Source organism: Hemitrygon akajei, chromosome 1 (genome assembly GCF_048418815.1).
Source record: "Hemitrygon akajei chromosome 1, sHemAka1.3, whole genome shotgun sequence".
Taxonomy (NCBI): Eukaryota; Metazoa; Chordata; class Chondrichthyes; order Myliobatiformes; family Dasyatidae; genus Hemitrygon; species Hemitrygon akajei.
The window spans coordinates 174,598,523-174,621,704 of NC_133124.1; the positions used below are offsets into that span (position 1 = coordinate 174,598,523).

Here is a 23,182-nt window from a genome sequence, read left to right on the forward strand (position 1 = left end):
TCAATGTCCCCTACAGCACTGGCCATCTCCCGGAGAACCAGAAGCCTCTCTCCCCAACCTCCCCCCCCCCCCCACCCACTAGCGCTGCGAACCCTCAGGCTGGCCCGATTGACTGGAAATGCAACTCTGTATATATGACCGTCTCCCCCCTGCGAACAGGGCCCCCACCGCCGGGCAGTTCCTACACGTTGGCATATACCGGGTCACACTCCTTCCCCTCTCCAACGGGCATTACTGGTGAAACTTCCTTTGGGATCCGGATCCTCCTCTGCCTCTCCATGTCCTGGGGCAGAAATAAAAGCAAATCTCAATTCGTCATCAAACACCATTGAACTGCTCACACCCCATCACGAAACTAATTCCACAACCTCTGGATTTACTTCCAAGGACTCTACAACTCAGGCTCTCCAATATTTATTACTTATTTGTGTATTGTTACTTTTTATTTTCTATTTGCAGAATGTTGTCTTTCGCATATTGGCTGTTTGCATCAATGATGTGTGGAGATTTAATTGATTCTATTGTGTTTCTTAGTTTTTATTGTGAATGCCCACAAGAAAATAAATCTCAGGATAGAATGTGGTGTACTTTGATAATAAATCTATTTTGAACTTTGAACACTGAGGATGAAGATATTAAAATGCTGCGAACACTGGCTAGTGAATAACAGGCTGGAACCCTGCTGTGGGCACAGTCCTCTTGTGCTTTCCCCTCCCCTCCCTCATTTCTTCTCAGTTACTCTCTCCTCCCAATTCCCTGCGAGTCTCTCATCCTCCCTCACTTTTGCTCCTTCCCTCCCTCTCATTCACTCGCCCATCGTCCTAAAGCCCAAACCGTGGTAGTCTGTGAGCATCACCCCATGGTGCGACACTCCCCCCTCAATGTCCCTCCCGCTGCACTGTGCTCCCGGTGTCCTGCCCTTTACTGGACTGAGCTCTGACCTGTACCCGAGGTGTGGTCAAGTATGGACTGGCGCTGACGGTGGTGTCCAGGATCTCCAAGGCTCTCTCCTTGGTCCGTGCATCCCGTCTGGAACAGCAGAAGTTTGGCCCAGGGTTACAGAACATCAGAGTGTCAGCCTAATCCCCACCCCGATCCCACCTCACTGTGACATCCAGACCCTCTGATACAACATCCTCCACTGAGGCTGTGGAGTGGCACCACTCTGCCCCTCCTCCTCCATCCTCCTTCCCTTCTCCCCTCTTTCCCCACCCCCTTCCTTCCCTTCTCCCGATCCTCCTCCACCCGCTTCCCCTTTCCCATCACCTCCCTTAACCCTCCTCCACCCATGGGAGACAGATAGAGGAAATATAGCTGAAAGTTTAATAGTTTCCTTCTTGGTTTGGACGCCTCACCTGTGGTGCTGACAACTGACCACTGATCAAGGTGTGACCACCCAAGCGCTGTGTGACCACAGGATGACAAGGACCAGACTGGAAGGCAGGGAATTCCCAGTCTCCCTCATCGTGCTTTTGGATCTGGAGCTCCCTTTGTTTAGGTTGGTTTATTTTATCATGTAAGTTATGTATAACATACAGACACCATGGACATCCTCCCCGTGACAACGTGGATTCCTTCGGGTGCTCTAGTTTCCTCCTACATTCTAAAGACGTACCAGTTAGAAGCTTAACTGGTCATTGTAAATTGTACTGTGATCGGCTCGGGTTTGGGAATGAAGAGCCTGTTCCGTGCTGTGTCTGTTAATAAATTATTTTGTCATGTCTGTAATGTACAGTGTTCCTGCTACTTACCAAAGCATATACAGTGCCTATAAAGCTATTCACCCCACCTTGGAATTTTTCATGTTTTATTGTTTTACAAGATTGAATCATACTGGATTTAATTTGCCTTTTTGACTGAGCAATAGTAAACAACTTTTTCATGTCAAGGTGAAAAACAGATCTGTACAAAGTGATCTACATTCAATTACAAATATAAAACACAAAATAATTGATTGCGTATGTATTCACCCCCTATAATATGACACACCATATGATGACTGGTCCAGACTATTGGTTTCAGAAGTCACATAATTAGTTAAGTGGAGATCTCTTTTTGGAGACCTATGTATGGTTAAGCTGTTTCAATTGATTGTAGTATAGAGTGTCTCCAATACGTATTCACTCCACCCCAGAAGTTTTCATGTTCTCTTGTTGTTCAACTTTGAATTAATTGGATTTAATTTGTCTTTCTTGACACTAATCAATAAAAAATTGTGTCAAGATGAAAACAGATCTCAACAAAATTACAAATATAAAACACAAAATAACTGATTGCATAAGTATTTACCCCCCCCTTTAAAATGACCACCAGATCATCACTGGTGCCACAGATGGTTTCAGGAGTCACATCATTAGTTATATGGAGATGTGCTTTTGGAATCCTGTGTACGGTCAAGGTGTTTCAATTGATTGTAGTAAAAATACACCTGTATCTGGAAGCTCCAACTGCTGGTGAGTCAGTATCCTGGCAAAAACTACTCCATGAAGACAAAAGAACACTCCAAGCAACTTTGTGACAAGCTTATTGAAAAGCACAAGATAAAAGAAGATGGATAAAAGAACATTTCCATGTCACTGAATATCCTTTGGAGAACAGTTAAGTTAATCATCAAGAAATGTAAAGGATATGGCACAGCTGTAAATCTGCCTCAGCAGACCATCCTCAAAAACCTGAGTGACTGTGCAAGAAGGGGACTAGTGAGGAAGGCCACTAAGAGACCTGTGACAACTCAGGAGGAGTTGCAAGCTTCAGTGGCTGAGATGGGAGAGACTGCGCAAACAACAACTGTTGCCCAGGTGCTTCACCAGTCCCAGCTTTATGGGAGGTTGGTAAAGAGAAAGCTACTGTTGAGAAAAGCTCACATGAAATCTCAGCTAGAGTTGGCCAGAAAGCACGTGGGAGTCTCTGAAGTCAGATGAAAGAACGTTCTATGGTACGATGAAACTAAAAGTGAGCTTTGTGGCCTACAGACTAAATGTATGTTTGCCATAAGCTAAATACTGCACATCAAAAATCACCATCCCTACCATGAAACATGGTGGTGGCTGCAACATGCTGAGGGGATGCTTCACTGCAGCAAGCCCTGCAAGGCTTGTGAAGGTAGAGGGTAAAATGAATGCAGCAAAATACAGGAAAATCCTTATTTCCCCAGAGAAATGGGACTTGGGAGAAGATTTGTTTTCTGGCAAGACAATGACCCCAAGCATAAAGCCAAAGCCACACAGGAATAGCTTAAAAGGAACAAATGTAACGTCCTGGAGAGGCCAAACAGAGTCCAGACCTCAATCCACTTGAGAGTTTGTGCTGGACTAGAAAAGGGATTTTCACTCACAATCGCCATGCAATCTGACAGACCATGAGCAGCTTTTTAAAGAAGAATGGGAAACATTGAAGTGTTCAGATGTGCAAAGGTGAAAGAAACCTGTCCACACAGACTCAAGACTAATTGCTGCCAAAGGTGCATCTACTAAATAGTGACTTGAAGGGAGTGAATACTTGTGCAATCAGTTATTTTGTGTTTAATATTTGTAATTAATTTAAATCACTTAGTAGAGGTCTGTTTTCACTTTAACACGTAAGAGTCTTTCTGTTGATCAGTGTCAAAAAAGTCAAATTAAATCTACTGTGATTCAATGTTGTAAAACAATATAACATGAAAACTTCCAAGGAGGGGTGAATACTTTTGATAGGCACTGTATACCACCAGTATGTAGGATGTAACAATGAACGTGAATGTTTGTTGGTTGCTAGTCAGTAGGGGAGACAGGGACAGGAACAGACACAGACCCGGTGAAGCAGTCACCCACAGGCAGACAGCAGAGGGTAGGATTTGAACAGAAGCTGGACATTCCTCACCTACAATCTCACCTAGTCACACAACACCATCTCTTTTGTCAAGAAAGCACAGCAACGTCTCTATTTCCTAAAGAGACTGAGGCGTGCGAGGCTACCTCCTCCCTCTATTCAAAACAATTCTTAACAGGAGCTCCATCAAGAGTGTCCTGACCAGCTGTATCACCATCTGGTATGGCAATTGAAAAGCATCTGACCACAAGACCTGACAAAGGATTACAAGGGCTGCTGAGATGATCATCGGGGTATCTCTTCCACCCATCCAAGATGGTTACCAGGACCCTTAGGATTGTCAAGGATCCCTCCCATCCATCTCACAATCTCTTTGACCATCTTTGTCCCCTCCAGCACCCCACCATCAGGCAGGAGGAACCGTAGCATTATGAGAAGGACTGTTAGGACTGGAAACAGCTTCTTCCCCACCACTGAACCCCCTGACACCACCCAGATCTCATCACGTATAAAGTGTTGTAACTGCACCTTATGATCGATGTCAATCTTATAGAATATATTTAATTATTTGTTAATTTATTTGGGAATGTTGTTTTATGTGTTGTGTGTGTTGTATGCACTGTGTTGTGTACCCTGGTTGTTTCATTTGATGGTATAAATGTATACAATAGAAATGACAATAAAACTGAACTTGAATGTTCATCTGGACTTACTTCTGGATGTACCTGGAGATGAAGAATCCAGCCAGTAGCATACTGAGAATGACATTGCTCGTGAGTAACACTGTGATCCAGACAGTAGAGACCCCACCTGTAACATCAAGCAACAGGACAGCTTCAGAGTAGTCCACTGTACAAGTCAAACCCTTTCTCACTTATGGACTGGCCACTGCACAGAACTGGAAAAAGCTGCAGAAAGTTCTAAACTCAGCATCATGGTCACTAGCCTCTTCAGTGCCTAGGTCATCTTCAAAAGATGAAGCCTCAAAATGACATCGTTATAAAACCCCACCACCTAGGATATGCCTTCTTCGCATTGCTATCGTCAAGGAGGAAGTACATTCTGAAGACAGACGCTCATGTGTGAGGAACAGCTTCATCCTCACTGCCACTGCCTCACGATTCTTTTCACTTTTTGTTTTGCTCTCTCTTTGCACAACTTATTTAATTCAATTTACTTTCCATAAATATATATCATGCCTATAAAAAGTATTCATTCTTTATTGTTTTACAACACTGATTCACTGTGGATTTAATTTGGCTTTTTTGACACTAATCAATAAAAAAAGACTTTCATGTCAAAGCGAAAACAGATTTCTGCAAAGTGATCTAAATTAATTGCAAATTCAAAACACAAAATAATTGATTGCATAAGTATTCACCCCTCTTTAACAACGGCACACCAAATCATCACTGGTGCAGCCAGTTGGTTTTAGAAGTCACATAATTAGTTAAGTGAAGATTTGATTTTGGAGACCTGTGTACAGTCAAGCTGCTTTAATTGTTTGTGGTAAAAATGCACCTGAACCAGGAAGATCCAACTGTTGTGAGACAGGGGTGCTGGCAAAAACTACACCATGAAGTCAAAAGAATGCTTCAAGAAACTCCCTGATAGGGTTATTGAAAAGTACAACTCAGGAGTAGGATACAAGAAAATTTCCAAGTCACTGACTATCCCTTGGAGAACAGTTAAGTCAATCATCGAGAAATGGAAAGAATATGGCACAGCTGTACATCTGCCTGGAGCAGGCTGTCTTCAAAAAGTGAGTAACCGTGCAAGAAGAAGACTAGTGAGGGAGGCCATCAAGAGACCTATGACAACACTAGAGGAGTTACAAGCTTCAGTGCCTGTGATAGGAGAGATTGTGCATACAACAACTGTTGCCCGGGTGCTTCACCAGTTTCAGCGTATGGGAGAGCGGCAAACAAAAGGACACTGTTGAAAAGAAACTCACATGAAATCACAGCTAGAATTTGCTGGAAGGCATGTGGGAGACTCTGAAGTCAAGTAGAAGAAGGTTCTATGGTCTGATGAAACCAGAATTGAACATTTTGGCCATCAGAGTCAACGCTATGTTTAGCCTAAGTCAAACACCACACACCATCAAAAACACACCTTCCCTACAGTGAAACATGGCAGTGACTGCATCGTGCTGTGGAGGTGCTTCACTGCGGCAGGCCCTGGTAGGTTTGGAAGGTAGGGGGTAAAATCATTGCAGCAAAGTACAAAAATCCTGTTGGAAAACCTGATGTAGTCTGCTAGAGAACTGGGACTGGGAAGAAAATTTGTTTCCCAGCAAGACAAAGACCCCAAGCCAAAGCTACACAGGAATGGTTTAAAAACAACAATGTTCATGTCCTGTTGTGGCCAAGTCGGATTAGAGTCCTCAATCCAATCGAGTATTTGTAGCTGGACTGGGAAAAGATGGTATAATCGTGAGCCCCATGAAGTCTGAAAGAGCTTGAACAGTTTTGTGAAGAAAAATAGGGAAAAATTGCAGTGTCCTGATGTGCAAAGCTGATAGCGCCCTATCCACACAGACTCAAGGCTGTAATTGCTCCCAAAGGTGCATCTAATAAATACTGACTTGAAGGGGTGAATACTTATGCAATTACATATTTTGTGTTTTATATTTGTAATTAATTTATATCACTTTGTAGAGTTCCATTTTCACTTTAACATGAAAGAGTCTTTTCCTGTTGATCAGTGTCAAAAAAAGCCAAATTAAATCCATTGTGATTCAATGTTGTAAAACAATAAAACATGAAAACTTCCAAGGGGGTGAATACTTTTTCTAGGCACTGTATATATATTTCTTATTGTAATTTATAGATATTGTACTGTACATTGCCATGTAGTCCTGCCACAGAACAACACATTTGACAGCATGTGCCGGTGATACTGGACCTGATTCCGATGTAATATCTAGGACATTTGGCTTTTCATAGCCAACATTTTGTGGGAGAAAGAGATCCATGTGTTCCTTCCCGATTTTACTTGGGCTTTGTCCTCAGCACATTGAGTGAAAAGGCTAAATCCTTGGATCAAGGCAGTGGGGTCTTAAAGGAGAGTGGAGAGTGCAAGTCACATCCCACTGTTTCACTTCACCATCCCAATGTGTTCCTCAGCTTCTGATGTATGGTTGTCATCCGGTCCCATGTGTTGCTTCCTGATTTTACTGGGGCTTTGTCCTTCACGCATTGAGTGAAAAACCTAAATCCTTGGATGAAGGCAGTGGGGTTTTAAAGGAGAGTGGAAAGTGTGATTCCCATTTCACTATCCCAGTGTGTTCCTCAGCTTGTGATCTGATCCCAAGGGAAGCAGGGCAGCAGTCTGTACACAGCAAGATCCCGTAGCTAGCAATGTGACAATGACCATTTGTGTGGTCAGAAAACTGTCGTAAACTCCCCTCTGTCCATGTGATCTTCCCCATCCTGCCAGAAGGGAAGCTGGACTTTGCTCAGATGGAGCTCAAGTGGAAAACAAAGGGAATTGCTGAGCTTAGGGCTGCACTGTGCTGAATGAAGGATATTTCCCCGTGTTATCCTCACCTGTCATCCACACGGACACCGCGAACATGACCTCTCCATGCTGGTTTCGGACAGTACAGAAGGCAGTCACATCCTCCTCTCCCTCGCCCACACCCAAGGTCAGCGAGCCAGTCACCAGTTGCCCGTCTGCCACCTGCCACGTCTGGAAACGACCGTGTGTCTGGTTCCCGCTGAGGTTGGCGAGGGGGAGGTGCCAGGTGAGCTCTCCGGGTGGGTTTGATCTGGCCGCACACACACATGTGATGACCTCGGGAGTCCGAGTGCATCCTGAGTCCCGAGAAATCTCAGGCTTATCTGGGAAGAAACAGGCAGGAGATGTTGGTAGCACTGATATATTGTAATGGTCCAGTGTTATTCTGAAGCATCAGCTGTCCTCTGTTAGACCCCCCTTTCCATTCTCTGTAAACTGAGGCTGTCTCCACTTTGATGCGTTGGATCCCCCTCCTCCACATTCAGAGATGCTCTTCTGCATATCACTGCTGTAACGTGTGATTGTTTGAGTTACTGTCACCTTCCTGTCAGATTGAACCAGTCTGGATATTCTCCTCTGACCTTTCCCATTAACAAAGTGTTCCACCCACAGAACTGACACTCAATGGATTTTTTTCTGTTTGTTTTTCACACCATTCTCTGTAAACTCTAAAGACTATTGTGCATGAAATTTTCCAGAAGATTAGCAGGTCCTGAAATCATCAGGCTCTTGAACAAGAGAGGATAGCTACACTCATTACTTAATGCTCGTTATTTTATTAGGAGTTATTTATATCTGCATTTGCACAGTTTGTTTACAGTTAGCAGTTACTGTTCTATGGATTTCCTAAGAGTGCCTGCAGAGAATGGTTAAAGTCACTTTGATCATATTTCTTCCCCCATTCCAATATTTGCTCTGAACAACAGAATCGCTTAACCATGTCTGCATGTTTTTATGCATTGAGTTGTCGACACATGATTCGCTGATTAGATATTTGCATAAACGAGCAGGTGTGCAGGTGCTTAATAAAGTGGCCACTGAGTGTGTATTGTGTATCGAAGGATAAATAGTCCACTGACTTTGCATTTGTACTTAGAGATGTAGCAATGCATCCACTTACACTCCACACTGAGGGTGATGGCCCTCTCCGCTGTCCCGTGTTCATTCTCCGCCACACACTCATAGACTCCGGCCTGCTGGGGGGTCACCTGAGGAAACTCCAGCCACAGTTCATTGCTGGAACTTGTTGTGTTCAGTGTGACACCGAGATGTCTCCATTTTAGATTAGACACTGGGAAACTCTGGACGGAGCAGAGGATCGATGTAGGAATCCCTTCCTTTATATTCACCCAGGAATTGTTCACACTGTTGTTGGAAGTAATTGAGAAATTCTGTGGGGCATCTAAAGACAAACAGATGGTTAACAGTGCAACAGTGTCAAAACAATAAAAGATCATAAATCAGTTTTAAAAGTGAGCTGGGCCTGTCGTGAGGTCTGCGGAGCAAGAGATCACGGAGTGAGTGGAGGCAGGTCTCTGTGGGCTTGCGCGTATGAGGAGTGTTTGATGGCTCTGGGCCGATACTCACTGGAGTTTACAAGAATGAGGGGAATCTCACTGAAACTTAGTGAATATTGAAAGCCTATACTGAGAGGACGTGGAGATAATGTTTCCTGTAGTGTGCAGGTCGAGGACCAGGGGGAACAGCTTCAGAACAGAGGGATGTCCATTTAGAAAGCAGGTGAGGAGACAATTCTTTAGCCTGAGGGTGGTGAATCTGTGTAAGTCATTGCCACAGTCGGCTGTGGAGGACAAGTCATTGGGTATATTTAAAACGGAGGTTAATAGGTTCTTGCTGAAGGTGTCAAATATTACAGAGAAGACCAGAGAATGGGGTTGAGGGGGATAACAAGTCAGCAATGATGGAATTTGCGTAGCAGAGTGAATGGGCCGAATGGCCTAATTCTGGTCCTATGTCATATGGTCCATGGTCCAAATTCCTCGCCACAAGCTCACAGCCAAGGACAGCCCTGCACTGATTACGGAATACGGTGATGTCTACTTTGAAGGGCAGAAACGAGTAACAGTGTGGTATTGGAAAGACAGTGCTGAGGGAGCGATGTGGGCAAAGATGCAATGCGGAACATCATCAATGGATTGTTGTCACACAGTGGGAGCGCCGCACTGTCAGAGGGATGTTACTGAGATAGGGTCACACTGTGGGAGGGGCGATACTGAGATAGGGTCATACTGTGGGAGGGGCGATACTGAGATAGGGTCACACTGTGGGAGGGGCGATACTGGGGAAAAGTCACACTGTGGGAGGGGCGATACTGAGATAGGGTCACACTGTGGGAGGGGCGATACTGGGGAAAAGTCACACTGTGGGAGGGGCGATACTGAGATAGGGTCACACTGTGGGAGGGGCGATACTGGGGAAAAGTCACACTGTGGGAGGGGCGATACTGAGATAGGGTCACACTGTGGGAGGGGCGATACTGGGGAAAAGTCACACTGTGGGAGGGGCGATACTGAGATAGGGTCACACTGTGGGAGGGGCGATACTGGGGAAAAGTCACACTGTGGGAGGGGCGATACTGAGATAGGGTCACACTGTGGGAGGGGCGATACTGGGGAAAAGTCACACTGTGGGAGGGGCGATACTGAGATAGGGTCACACTGTGGGAGGGGCGATACTGGGGAAAAGTCACACTGCAGGAGGGACGTTACTGAGATAGGGTCACACTGTGGGAGGGGCGATACTGGGGAAAAGTCACACTGCAGGAGGTGAAGTACTGAGGAAGAGTCGCATTGAAGCAGCGGCGAAACGGAGGAGGGTCACAGTGTGTGAGCTCTCTCCCCTAAAGTTGAAAATAGCGGCAAAATCATAAAAAACAAGTTTAGAGACCTCCAGAAGGTTTTGGGAGTGTGGGGTGTCATATTGACAGTGGACGAGAGCGGTTTCTTTCCTGCAAGGACCCGGTTTTTGAAGTTTTCGGTCCGTGTTTCTCGAGCGCTGAGCAGTGGCTGCAGCTGACGGATTGCCAATGTTCGAGTCTTTAACTTTGTCGGGAGCGGGAACAGATTAATTCCGTTTTGAAACAGCGGAAACCCCTCCCGTTTAGATTGCCGAGCCCAGGGCGATTGGGAAGACTTCGGAGCGGCCGGAGGAAGAGCGGACTGACCTGGGAGACACCTTCGTTTTTGCCGCAGCACGGATGGCGCTGAGGTTTTTCAACCAGACGGACATCCAGCCTATCCACGGATAACTCCCATCTCCCTCCCCTCTCTGAACTGTTTCTTTTTGAGAGATTACTTGCTGGGGTCTCGCTGTGTTTAGTCTCAGCGGTGCTGTCGAATTTCGGACTGAGTGGTGACCGTCATGGCAGGCTGCAGCTCCGAGATGTCGGGATCGCGCGGAGGATGCGGGCTCTGGAGTTACATCTCGCGGAGTGGGTCACCCTTTCAAATTAATAGCCCTGAAATGTACTGTACCGACTTCAGTCAGTAGGAATGACGCTTTAAAAGTCATGGCTAAGGCTGTTGGGGGTCGTGAATGAGTTGTTGCATCTGAGAGATCGAACTGGAAGACCGTTTTCTATCTGCGGTCTGTGTTTCTGGTCCAGAGTTGGGGGTTAAAGGTGGGGAGGGTTTCCATAACGGTGGAGCCAGTGTTGGTTCCCGTGCAGATGGTTATAATTTCCGACGTCCACTGTCGCTGATGTGGCCCTCCTCCCCGCCAGAGCTCTCTGGGTGAAGTGCGGTTAAATATAACTCAATGAGGGACGGCACCTCCGCGGGGATTTAACCACCTTTTCTCCTTTCCGCGCCGTCTGCTTATGCAGCTGAAGCGGGGTAGGGATGTCGAGGGCTGCTTTCGGGTACAATTTCAGGAGTAATGTTACACGATTCCATGGCTACCGGCCGCTCGCGATGCAAATAGTTTGAACATATTCGTAACCGCCAAGCTGCTAACTCCATCACGAAGGCAGAAGCCGACGCCGCTGGGCTTCCCCCGCTGCTCCCCTCTTTCTGTTCCTCCTGTCGCCCCCCTCCTTCTCCCCTTGCCCTGGCGATGGACGTCGGTGATGGGCGCGGCACTGATGAAAATGAGGGGTAGGTTCAGGTAGGAAGGCAAGGAAAAACAAGAAACACCCCGAGGCTTCTTCCCCTGCGAAGGGGCGGACGGTTCCTGTTAAACCCGACCTGGAGGGCCCCAAGGCCTCTGAGTTCCAGTTACGGTCGGGAAAGGGGAAGTGGTGCCGGAGGCTGCGGACATTTCCGAAATGGAGGTCAGCGTACCTCTGCACATTTGTGGTCTGAAGGAGACCAGGAGTCACACGAAGGGATGGATTTACCCTCCGGTTAAGGCCGGATACGCAGAATTTGTCTCCCCAGAGCTGGAGGATACTCCTACCGTATAGGATCCCGCAGCCGTGGCGGCATCTGCTGAGCGTGCGTCCTCCGGGCTGGTGCGTGGCGCCAGAGCACTGGGTGCTGGCGGGGAACAAACTCTGCCCCAAGGTCGGGAGGTGGAGGGTGATGCTTTGGTAAAGCTGCAGTATCTGGAGGACGATGCTGACGGCCGCTAGTGAGATTATTTCAAATGGCACAGTAGACCATGTTAGGGAACTGGAGGAGCAGCTGGGGATGACCTTTGGCTTGTACGGGAGAGTGAGGAGATCATCAATTAGAGTTACAGGGAGCGGGTCACCCTGATGTTGCAGGAGGACAGGGTAGTTGGGTGACTGTCAGGAGACGTGGACATGTGAAAAGTCAGTTCATGCAGAGCATCCCAGTGGCCATTCCTCTCAATAATAAGTATACCGTTTTGGATACTGTTGTGGGGGATGACCTTCCACAGGAATGACATGGAGACCAGGTTTACTGGCACTGAGCATGGGTCCATGGTGCAGAAGGGAAAGAGGGAGTAGAGGGGAGCGTAGTGATTGGGGAATCAATAGTCAGGGGAACAGACAGGAGATTCTGTGGATGTGAACAGGACACCTGGATGGTTTGTTGCCTCCCAGGTGCCAGGGTCAGGGACATCTCGGTTCACATCCACAGCATTTTGGAGGAGGGAGAGCAGCCAGATGTCTTGGTACATATTGGTGTCAATGACATAGGAAGGAAAAGCAAAGAGGTCCTGAAGAGAGGATTTAGAGAGTGAGGCAAAAAGCTGAGAAGCTGGACATTCAGGGTAGTAATTTCCGGATTGGACCTGTGCCACCTGCCGGTGAGGGTAAAAACAGGATGATTTGGCAGATAGATGCATGGTTGAGAAGTTGATGCAGGGGGCAGGGCTTCAGGTTCTTGGATCATTGGTCTGGGGGAGATACGACCTGTAGAAAAGGAACCCAAGGGGAACTAATATTCTTGCAGGCAGGTTTGTTATAACTGTTGCAGAGGGTTTAAACTAATTTGGCGGGGGATACGAACCAGAATGAGGGGAGTCCGGATAGGACTCCCAAGAAGGACAGGCAGATGAGAGGACAAAATTGCAGACAATAGGGTGAGTATCAGTGAATTAGGGATGCAGAGTCAAAGAATGTAACAAATACAGTACTCAAAGTGTGATATCTTAATGCATGGAGTATAAAAAATAAGTTGGATGATCTTTTTGCACTTTTACAGATTGTCGGGTATGATGGTGTGGCCATCAGTGAATCTTGGCTGAAGGATGGTTGCAGTTGGGAGCTGAATGTCCAAGGTTACATATTGTATTGGTGGGATAGGAAGGTAGGCAGAGGGGATGGTGTGACTCTGCTGGTAAAGTATGTCATCAAATCATTAGAAAGATCTGACATTGGATCAGAAGATGGAGAATCCTTGTGGGTTGAGTAAAGAAACTGCAAGGGTAAAAGGACCCTGACGACAGTTACATTCAGGGCTCCAAACAGTAGCTGGGATGTGGACGACAGATTACAATGGGAAATAGAAATGGTGTGTCAAAAGCGAAACATTATGATAGACATGGGAACTTTAACAAGTGGTTAGATTGGGAAAATCATGTTTGTAATAGATCCCAAGATACTGAATGTGTTGAATATCTACAAGATGGCTTTTTAAAGCATTTTGTCATTGAGCCTACTAGGAGATCAGCTACAATGGATTGGGTGTGATGTAAATGAACCAGAGGCAATTTGGAAGTTGAAGGTAAAGGAATCCTTAGAATGGAATGATGGAATGATCATAATTTGATTGAGCTCAACTTGAAATTTGATAGGGAGAAATTAAAGTCTGACAGTGCAGTATTTCAGTAAAGGAAGTTACAGTGGTATGAGAGAGGAGTTGGCCAGAGTAAATTGGAAGGAGATGCTGGCACACATGACAGCAGAGCAGTAATGGCTTGAGTTTCTGGGAAAATGAGGAAGGTTGAGGATCGGTGTGTTCCAAAAACAAAGAAATACTCAAATGGCAAAATAGTGCAACCATGAACAACAAGGGAAGTCAAAGGCAACTTGAAAGCTAAAGAGAGGGCATACCACAAAGCAAAAATTAGAAGGAAGATATAGGATTGGGAAGCTTTTTAAAAAAGTTACAATGAGCAACTAAAAGAATCATTATGAGGCAAAATATGAAATATGAGAGAAAGCTAGCAAACAATATCAAGGGGGATAGGAAAAGTATTTTCCAGTATACAAAAAGAAAAATAGCAATGTTGCTCGATATAAGACCATTAGAAAATGAGGCTGGAGAAATAATAACAGGGACAAGGAGCTGGCAGATGAACTAAATGAGTATTTTGTACTGTGGAAGAGACGAGCAGTGTGGCAGGTGTTGACGAGTGTGAGGGAAGGGAAGTGAATGCAGTTACTATTACAAGGGAGAAGGTGCTCAAAAAGCTGAAGGACCTAAAGGTAAACAAGTCACCTGGACCAGATGAACTGCATGATAGGGTTCTGAAAGAGGTAGCAGTAGAGATTGTGGAGGCGTTAGTTATGATCTTTCATGAATCACTGGACTTTAGCATAAAACCATAAGACATAGGAGGAGAATTAAGTCATTCAGCCCATCGACTCTGCTCCACCATTCCATCATGGCTGATTCCAGGTCCCACTCACCTCCATACACCTTCCTTCTCACTATATTCTTTGATATCTGATCGATCAGGATATAATCAAAATCCGCCCTAAATATACGCACAGACCAAACCTCCACCACAGCCTGTGGCAGAGCATTCCCAGATTTACTACTCCCTGGCTAAAAAGCATTCCTGCTACCTCTCTTCTAAAGGGTCCTCTCTCAATTTTGAGGCTCTGTTCTCTAGTTCTGGATGTCCCCACCATAGGAATCATCCGCTCCAATGATCATCCACCCTATCTAGTCATTTCAAAATTTGGCCTAACTAATGTCTTATAAAGGCTCAGCATTATCTCCTTGTTTATATATTTTATTCCCCTTGAAATAAATGCCAACTTTGCATTTGCGTTCTTTACCACAGACTCAACTTGTAAATTAACCTTCTTGGAGTCTTGCACGAGGAGGGCTAAGTCCTTCCACACCTCTGATGTTTGAACCTCTCCATTTAGATGATAGTCCACACTCTTGTACCTTTAACCAAAATGCATTATCATACATTTCCAAAAACACCTTTTTGCCCATTCTTCCAAAAGTCCTGCTGCAATCTCATTGCTTCCTCAGCACTACCTATCTCCACCTATCTTTGTATCATCCACAAATCCATCAATTCCATGATCTGAATCATGGACGAACAACATGCAAAGCAGCGGTCGCAATACTGTCCCTGGAACACCACTAGTCACCGGCAGCCAAGCAGAAAAGGCCCCTTTTATTCCCACTCACTGCCCCCTGCCTGACAACCATTCTGCTCTCTGTGCTAGTATCTTTCCTGTGATGCCATTTATCTTGTTAAGCAGCCTCATGTGTGGCACCTTATCAAATGCCTTCCTTCAATCCAAGTAAATTATATCGACTGCATCTCCTTTGACCACTCTGTTTTTCTCCACGAAGAATGCTAACAGATTTATCAGGCAAGATTTCCCTTTAGAGAAACCATGCTGACTTTGATTTATTTTATTATTAGGCTCCAAGTACCTCGATGCCTCATTCCTAATAATAGACTCCAACACTTTCCCAAACACTGAGGTTAGGCGAACTGGTCTATAATATCCTTTCTTTTACCTTCCTCCCTTAAAACGTGGAGTGAAATTTGCAATCTTCCAGTCCTCCAGGACCACGCCAGAATCAAGGGATGGTTCCAGAGGACTGGAAAACTGTAAATGAGGGAGGCAGCAGAAAGGAAATTATAGAGCAGTTAGCCTGAACGCAGTGGTTGGGAAGATGTTGGAGTCAATTATTAGAGGACGAGGTTATGGTGTACTTGGTGACACAGGACAAGATAGGATAAAGTCAGCATGGTTTCTTTAAGGGAAATCCTTGCCTGATGAACCTGTTGGAATGCTTTGAGGAGATGACAAGTCGGATAGATAAAGGGGAAGCAGTGGATGTTGTACATTTTGATTTTCAGAAGGAATTTGACAAGGTGCCATACATGAGGCTGCTTATTAAGTTCAGAGCCCATGGTTAGAGCATTGGCTGAGTAGTAGGAGGCAGCGAGTGGGAATAAAAGGATCTGCTTGACTGGCAGTGACACATAGGGTCAGTTTTGGGACCACTTATCTTTATGCTGTATAGGTGATTTAGATGATGGCTTTGCTTCCAAGTTTGCAGGGATATTGAATAGTTTGATAATGAATATTGTTGAGGAAAGAGCAAGGCTACAGAAGGATTGCAGATCAGAAGGATGGGCAAGTGGCACATGAAATACAATGTTCCAAAGTGCATGGACATATAAACCTGCAGACTATTTTCTAAACGGGGAGAAATTCAAAATGTCTGCAGAACACCCTAAAGGATAACTTGCAGGTAGAGTCGGTGAGGAAGGAAACTGCATTGTTAGCATTCATTTCAAGAGGTCTAGAATGTAAGAGCAGGGTTGTGATGCGAAGGCTTTAAAAGGCACTGGTGAGGCTTCACCTTGAGCACTGTGAACAGTTTTGGGCTCCTTATCTAAGAAAATATGTGCTGGCATTGGAGAGGGTTCAGATGAGGTTCACAGGATGATTCTGGGAATGAAAGGGTTATCATATGGGGAATGTTTGATGGCTGTGGGCCTGTGCTTGCTGGAATTTAGAAGGATGAGGGGGGATCTCATTCAAATCTTTTGAATGTTGAAAACCCTAGACAGAGTAGATGTAGAAAGGATGTTTCCCATGGTGGGGGAGTCTAGGACAAGATGATACAGCCTCAGGGTAGAGGGGTGTCCATTTAAAACAAAGAGGCAAAGACATTTCTGTAGCCAGAGGTTGGTGAGTTTCAGGAATTTGTTACCACAGGCCACTGTGGAAGCCAGGTCATTGCCTTTGGGTGTATTTAAGGCAGAGGTTGATAGGTTCTTGATTGGCCATGGCATCAAAATTTATGGGGAAGAGGCCAGGGAGTGGGGCTGAAGAGGGGAAAAATGGATCAGCCATGACTGAATAGTGGAGCAGATTCGATGGACCAAATGGCCTAATTCTGCTCCTATGTCTTATGGTCTTTTTATGGATATTCAGGGCAACATTTGTCAATAAATACATAATTTACTTATCCTCATACTGAAATTTGCAGACTATTTCTGTGTACTCTGCGGAGTATTGCTGTACCTGTATGATAACTGATCCCCATACTTACACTGCACAGTTAGTGTGAGGGTCTGCTCCGATGAAACAGATGGGTATCTGACTCTGCAGGTGAGATTTTGCCCATGGTGTTTGAGCGCTGGGGTCATGGTCAGGACAGAAGTATATGTCAGATTGTTGTGCCACCGAGTTACACTGCTTGAGACTGATGGTGGTATATCCGTGGGGGTGACCCAGGTTAAGGTGGGTGAAGTTCCATTACACGTGGTGTTGAAGATGCAGGTTATGTTCACAGACTTTCCTTCAACAATTTCAGCAGCGAATATCATGGGTTTATCTGTGAAATCTAACACAGAAAATTGGATCCTTTTAGTTCAATATCACCAGATGCATCAGCTCAGATAGAAATCCCAGGTCCATAAGAGAAAAGGTGTTTACAGGATGATCCCTGAACAATGAGGGTAGAGTGTGAGGGAAAGTTGAACAGTGTGGGGTTCATTACTGTTCTGAAAGCTGTTGAGAGGGGATATGGGAAACAGAGTCCTCCACTGAGAGCCTCAATATCACACAGTCACTGATACATCGAGTGGGGTACGTCCTTCCCCAAACAGTGAGACATGGGCCAAGTGGACTTGGTCATGGGGGAGATGAGTTCAAAAAGATCAAATTAAATTTATTAGCAAAGTACATATACAGGTTGTTACCATATACTGTACTACCTTGAGATTAATTTTCTTTCAGGCATTTACAAGAAAAAAAGAAATCAAATAGAATTGACAAAAATCTACACAAGCAGACAAAGACTGACAACAAAAAGTCAAATTGCAAATTCAAAAATAACAGTGCGGTCAATGTGAGTTGTGAAGAGTCCATGAAAGTGAGCCTGTAGGGCACAGAATCAGCTCAGAGTAGGGGTGTTTGAGGTTATCGACACCATTCCAGGAGACTGGTGTTTGAAGGGGAATAACTGTTCCGGAACTGGGTGGTGTGGGACACAAGGCTTCTGCACCTCCTGTCCGATGTTAGTAGTGAGATCAGGGCATGGCCTGGATGGTGGATAAAAACACAAAGGACAATGGAAAGGAAGGATGTGCGGATGGTTGGGATGAAGATGGAGAAGTAGTGGAGGGACGGTGGGAAGCCGAACACTAACAGATGCAGAGAGACCTAATTCGGGAAGATACTGCACATAACTCCGAGAGCCTCACGTGTCCATGTCAGTTGTACTTCAATATGATTAGTAACATAGATTGGCTTTCATAACATAGTAACAATCGACAAGCTGAAAGTACAGAGGCTGCTTCAGGAATGAATTGGAAGTTTCCTGAAAATCAGGAGTAGTGACGATGTAAATATGGACCCAGTACGTTTATATTATTCCCCACTGACTGCTGAATGTCTGCTGTTGAATGACCACACAGAACACCTACCAGAAACACGGAGCCGCGTGGCAGGGAGATAGTTGTAACGGGCACCTCCGACAAATTCAATCCTAAATAAGTACGGCCCTTCATCATTCTGACTGATGTTGACGATCACCAGGGAACAGTCACCGTCTTTCAAGTTTCCAGACAGATGGGTCCGAGAATGAAACTTCTGTGTCTCCTGACTGTGATCGATGGAGTGAAACACTATAGGTCCAGTGTTTGACTTGTCACTGTTATACCAGATACCAGTCCAGGACGACTTATCGACATTTGATGGATAATGGTAGTGGCATGGAATCCGGGCACACAAGCCTCTCTGTGCTGTCACTTGTGATGGTCTGTCAGCTGTCCACTCATTCGACACTGCGGCTGAGGAGAGAATGAACAATGTTTGGTAATGGATGAGTCAAAACACCAGACTTGATATCCACCCCCTGTATCACTCCTGCACTGTGGACACAGTGTGTACCGAGTGTGGGAGACACAAAGAAACCTACCAGGTCTCGTCACGGATGGAGGGGATGTGGTAGTCATGGGGGGTGGGGTGGAGCAGGTTCGTTCTCTGTTGTCTCATTGGCCTCAGGACCGATGAAGTTGGTCTAGAACTGTCAGGAAGAATCAACGACGGGGTGTCGTCTAACATGCAGGAAGAAATGGAGAGGCCAAAACTGGTTTCCTCTCCTCTACTCAGAATCACTTCCTGTTTGCTCTACAACATGTCACTGTCTCTGCTCCTTCCATCCATCTACTACATTGGATCTATCTGATCTTATGGAACTAGGAATGATTGTGGATCATTATTATCTAAGTGATCCCTGTTGGACCCCCACAGGTACAAGGAGGTGACGTCCTTGTGATCGAGTACACAGACAGACTGGAACAGAGTTCCGTTCTGACAGTTATCAGTGCAGCTTTCTCACAACCTGTCCCATTCAACAATACAGCAATCACACAGCCATGTCCTGCTCATACCACAGCCCAGTTAATGTGCATCATCACTGTATATCACACTACGGTGATTTGAATCTTCTGGAACATAAGAAGCTGGACTTAGCACAATACGTCACAGGTACCTCCCTCCCGACCATCGGAAGTCTCCACAACAGGCGCTACCCCAAGAAGGCAATGTCCATCGTCCAACAACCCCACAGTCCACACCATGCCATGTTCCCACAGCTCCCATCAGACTGGATCAATGACAGAGGAAGGCCCCACCACCCCAGGATCCAGAATCCCTCCCAGAGACAGGTCCTGAGGCGGGACAGGGCAGGTCTCCCACTCACTGCCACCACCCAGTGCCGTATAATCCGATCTCAGAGTAGACACCCCACTGATCCTCCTGGAATTCGATTAGAGGTCACGATCCGTCCGGGACATGTTCACCTCTACACACTTGTCACCCTCCCCAGAAGCAGCATTATCAGAGTCCCCTCCCTCCTCGCCTGTTGAGACACCCTCCTTCTGAATAACTGCACGGGATGGTGATCCAGGGCTACTCCGGTTCCCCTCATACACCAGGACCGGACCCCCTCAGCAGGGCACGGCCTCGATTGAGGCAACAGTTTGAGAGACTAACCCCACCGGTGACTCTCCACTCACAGGCGATCCCTGTTCTCCAGGGCTTTCCTCCTCCCCAGAGGATGGGTGTTCTGGGCACACAGTCTCAACCGAAGGCAATTCTGCCACCTCACACGCTCTCTCTAAAATGGCGCCGCGCACCAGCCTGGACTTTGCATGCTGAAGAGAAGCCACCCAGCCAGAGGCCCTTGTGTGACAGGGCTTTCCTCCAGCTCTGGGGAGACATACTCTGAGCATACGGCCTTAACCGGAGGTAAATCCTTCCCCTGGATTGCAGACTCAGAGACACATCTCTCCGTATCTTCAGACCACAGGGGTGCTGTGGCACGCTGACCTCCATATCGGAGGCTCCCTCAGACTCGGGAACCACTTTCCGTACCCCGGCTTCCCCAGGCCTTTGCTGAATTTCAGACACCACAGGGCCCTTCGGGCTGGGTTCAGGAGGAACCTCCTGCCCCTCTCCTCAGGGGGAGAGGCCTCGAGATGGTTTCTTTTTCTTGGACTTCCTACCAGATACCTGACCCCACCCCTCACCGTCATCTGCGCTGCGCCCATCCCCGACATTCAACACCACTGGTGGGTGGGGGGAAACAGCAGGGGTAGGGACCGGTTGGGAAGGCTCAGCAGTGCTGCCCTGTGTCTCCGAAGTGAAGTTCGCAGCCTGCGAGTATGCCCAAACTCTTTACAGACCAGGTGAGGTAAAGACGGAGGTATCTGTGGACAGGCAGGGATGTCCTCGTGGTGGGAGAAAAATTTCAGTGATGTGCATGTCACTGAGAAAATCAAAGTCTAAACTCCCCTTCCCTCATCGCCCTGGGTAGACACTCCAAAAGGGAGGGATTTTTCGCTGTTACAAAACTGAATATATCTGTCCCCGCAGCTGATAAAGTTTAAGATACGATCCTTCGCAATCTGTCAGCTGCGGCCACGACTCGGCGCTCGATACACGGACCAAAAACTACACAAACAGAATCCTTCCGGGGAGAGAAACTGCTCCAGTCCACATCCAAGATGAGACTCCATTCTCCCAAAACCTTCTGGTGGTTCTGAACCTGTTCTTTCAGATTGTCCTGCAATTTTCCAACATTAGGGAGAGAGCTCGTACAGTGTGACCCTCGCTCAGTACCACCCGTCCCACAGTGTGACTCTCCCTCAGCACTGCCCCTCACACAGTGTCCCTCCCTCAGCATTGCCCCTCACACAGTGTGAATCTCCCTCAGCACTGCCCCTCACACAGTGTGACTCTCCCTCAGCACTGCCCCTCACACAGTGCTATCTTACCTTTTCGGTTTAAGGGGGAGTTGGTGAAGCAAAGCGATGACTTGCTGATAACAAAGCTGTGAATTATGGTATTAATCACACTTTTTTTCTTGAATACTATCACAGTAATCGATAATCTGTAACTTCCCTTTCGCAGTTCATCAGGATCTGGTCTTGAGAGTGGGGAATGAACCAATGCTTGACCATTGTTGGGGCAAATTGGGGGCAATTCTATGCGGTGGAACAGAGGCGATGTGAGCGGAAGGAAGGCAGAGTGGAAGCGGTGGGACCTGGTTCCGAGCCCAATATCGAAGTTTGGCAATTTAAGTGCTGAGACAGATTGAAAAGGTGAGGGTGTCGGGTTGAGGCCATTCAGTCCATCGAGTTGCTCCACCATTCTCTCATGAGTGACATGTTATCATTCTCACTGCCATTTTCCTGCCTTCTGCTTGTAAGCTTTGAGGTTCTTACCAATCAAAAACCTATCAGGCTCTGCTTTAAATACACCTGATGAATTGGCCTCGACAGCTGTCTGTGGCGATTAATTCTACAGATTCACCACACTTCAGCTGAAGAATTTCTTCCTCTTCTCTCTTCTAAAGGGATGATCCAGACTGGAGGGAGTGCACTCCAGTCTGAGACTCTGCCTTTCCAGTAGGAAACATCCTCTCCACATCCACTCTATGAGGAACAAGTTGCCAGGAGAAGTTGTTGAGGCAGGTAGATTAGCAACACATAGACAGGAACTTGCAGAGATGTGTAGAAGGATATGCGGAAGAGGTGGCCAAATGTCTAGATGAAGGGTCTCAGCCCAAAAGGTTTATTTCCCTCCAGAGATGCTTGCTGACCTGCTGAGTTCCTTCAGCATTTTGTGGGTGTTGCTCAAGATTTCCAGCATCTGCAGAATCTCTTGTGTTTGTGAATAATTTAGATGGGAATCTTGATCAGCAGGAACAATTTGGGCTGAAGGTCCTGTTTATGCGTTGTACGACTCTGGCTCTTTCAGCTAACCAGCCGGACACACAGCCCAGCCCCCTACTCAACCCTGAGTACCCTGGTTAGTGTCACACCAGCCAGACTAGAGGAAAATCAGGGATTTGCTGCCCGAGCTACTGCTGATTTACCTTGAAGAAGTGGCAGGAGGAAGTACACCTTTACGATTGTCCTCAGATCCAGCATATTCCGTCAGTTTTCCACCCTTAGACTGAAAAAGAAAGTAGTTACAATGAATCTCCAGCAAACTGCTGTTGTTCCAACATCAGTGTGAGAGACAAGAAGATTCCCAGACTCTTCCACACTATTTCCATTAGCAATCTCACACACTTCTAATTGATACCTTTTTAATGATATAGTGGGCATTTTAAAGGGAGATTTGAAAACGAGGACACATGAAAGAGGAACTGGGCCCCAGTGAACCAGAAGGGAACAGGAAACTGACACAAAGTGGTGAACTAAAGTTAGAATGTTTTCTTAAAACTGTTCAATGTGTTGGTAGATTGCACTTGGAGCATTTTGTGCTGTTCTGGTCACCAAGCTACAGGAAGGATGTCATTAAACTGGAGAGAATGCAGGAAAGATTCACGATGATACCATCAGGATTGGAGGGTTTGAGTTATAAGCAGAGACTGAACAGGGGGAACATTAACGATCAGTGTGACACTCCCTCAGTACTGTCCGTCTGACAGGGTGACACTTCCTCAGTACTGACCCTCTGCCAGTGAGCCATTTACTCAATACTGTCCCTCCAACAGTGTGACACTCCCTCAGTACTGTCCCTCTGATTGTGTGACACTCCCTCAGGACTGTCCCTCTGACAGGGTGACACTCCCTCAGTACTGTCCCTCTGACAGTGTGACACTCCCTCAGTACTGTCCCTCTGACAGTGTGACTCTCCCTCAGTACTGTCCCTCTGACAGTGTGACACTCCCTCAGTACTGTCCCTCTG

General features: G+C 46.4%; 1 protein-coding gene across 1 annotated transcript; it reads right to left on the minus strand.

Annotated features, from left to right (window-relative positions):
• Window positions 1-99: 99 nt before the first annotated feature.
• On the minus strand, window positions 100-22,416 carry LOC140726461 (sialic acid-binding Ig-like lectin 13). The gene is made up of 8 exons (XM_073042916.1): window positions 22,362-22,416; window positions 18,403-18,768; window positions 17,025-17,318; window positions 8,450-8,731; window positions 7,359-7,652; window positions 4,521-4,617; window positions 942-1,029; window positions 100-283 (listed from the first exon to the last, which is right to left on the minus strand). The coding sequence occupies exons 1-8, from the start codon at window positions 22,414-22,416 to the stop codon at window positions 182-184; spliced, it is 1,578 nt and encodes a 525-aa protein (XP_072899017.1). The 3' UTR covers window positions 100-181.
• Window positions 22,417-23,182: the final 766 nt, after the last annotated feature.

Bases quoted from the DNA above. Each gene is read 5' to 3' on its own strand.
- LOC140726461 (XM_073042916.1), bottom strand. From the start codon at position 22,416: ATGCTGGATCTGAGGACAATCGTAAAGGTGTACTTCCTCCTGCCACTT. The intron at 17,319-18,402 runs GTAGGTGTTCTG...TTTCTGTGTTAG, and splicing joins CACGCGGCTCCGTGTTTCTG to ATTTCACAGATAAACCCATG. The intron at 284-941 runs GTCAGAGCTCAG...TTTCTGCCCCAG, and splicing joins TGACCACACCTCGGGTACAG to GACATGGAGAGGCAGAGGAG.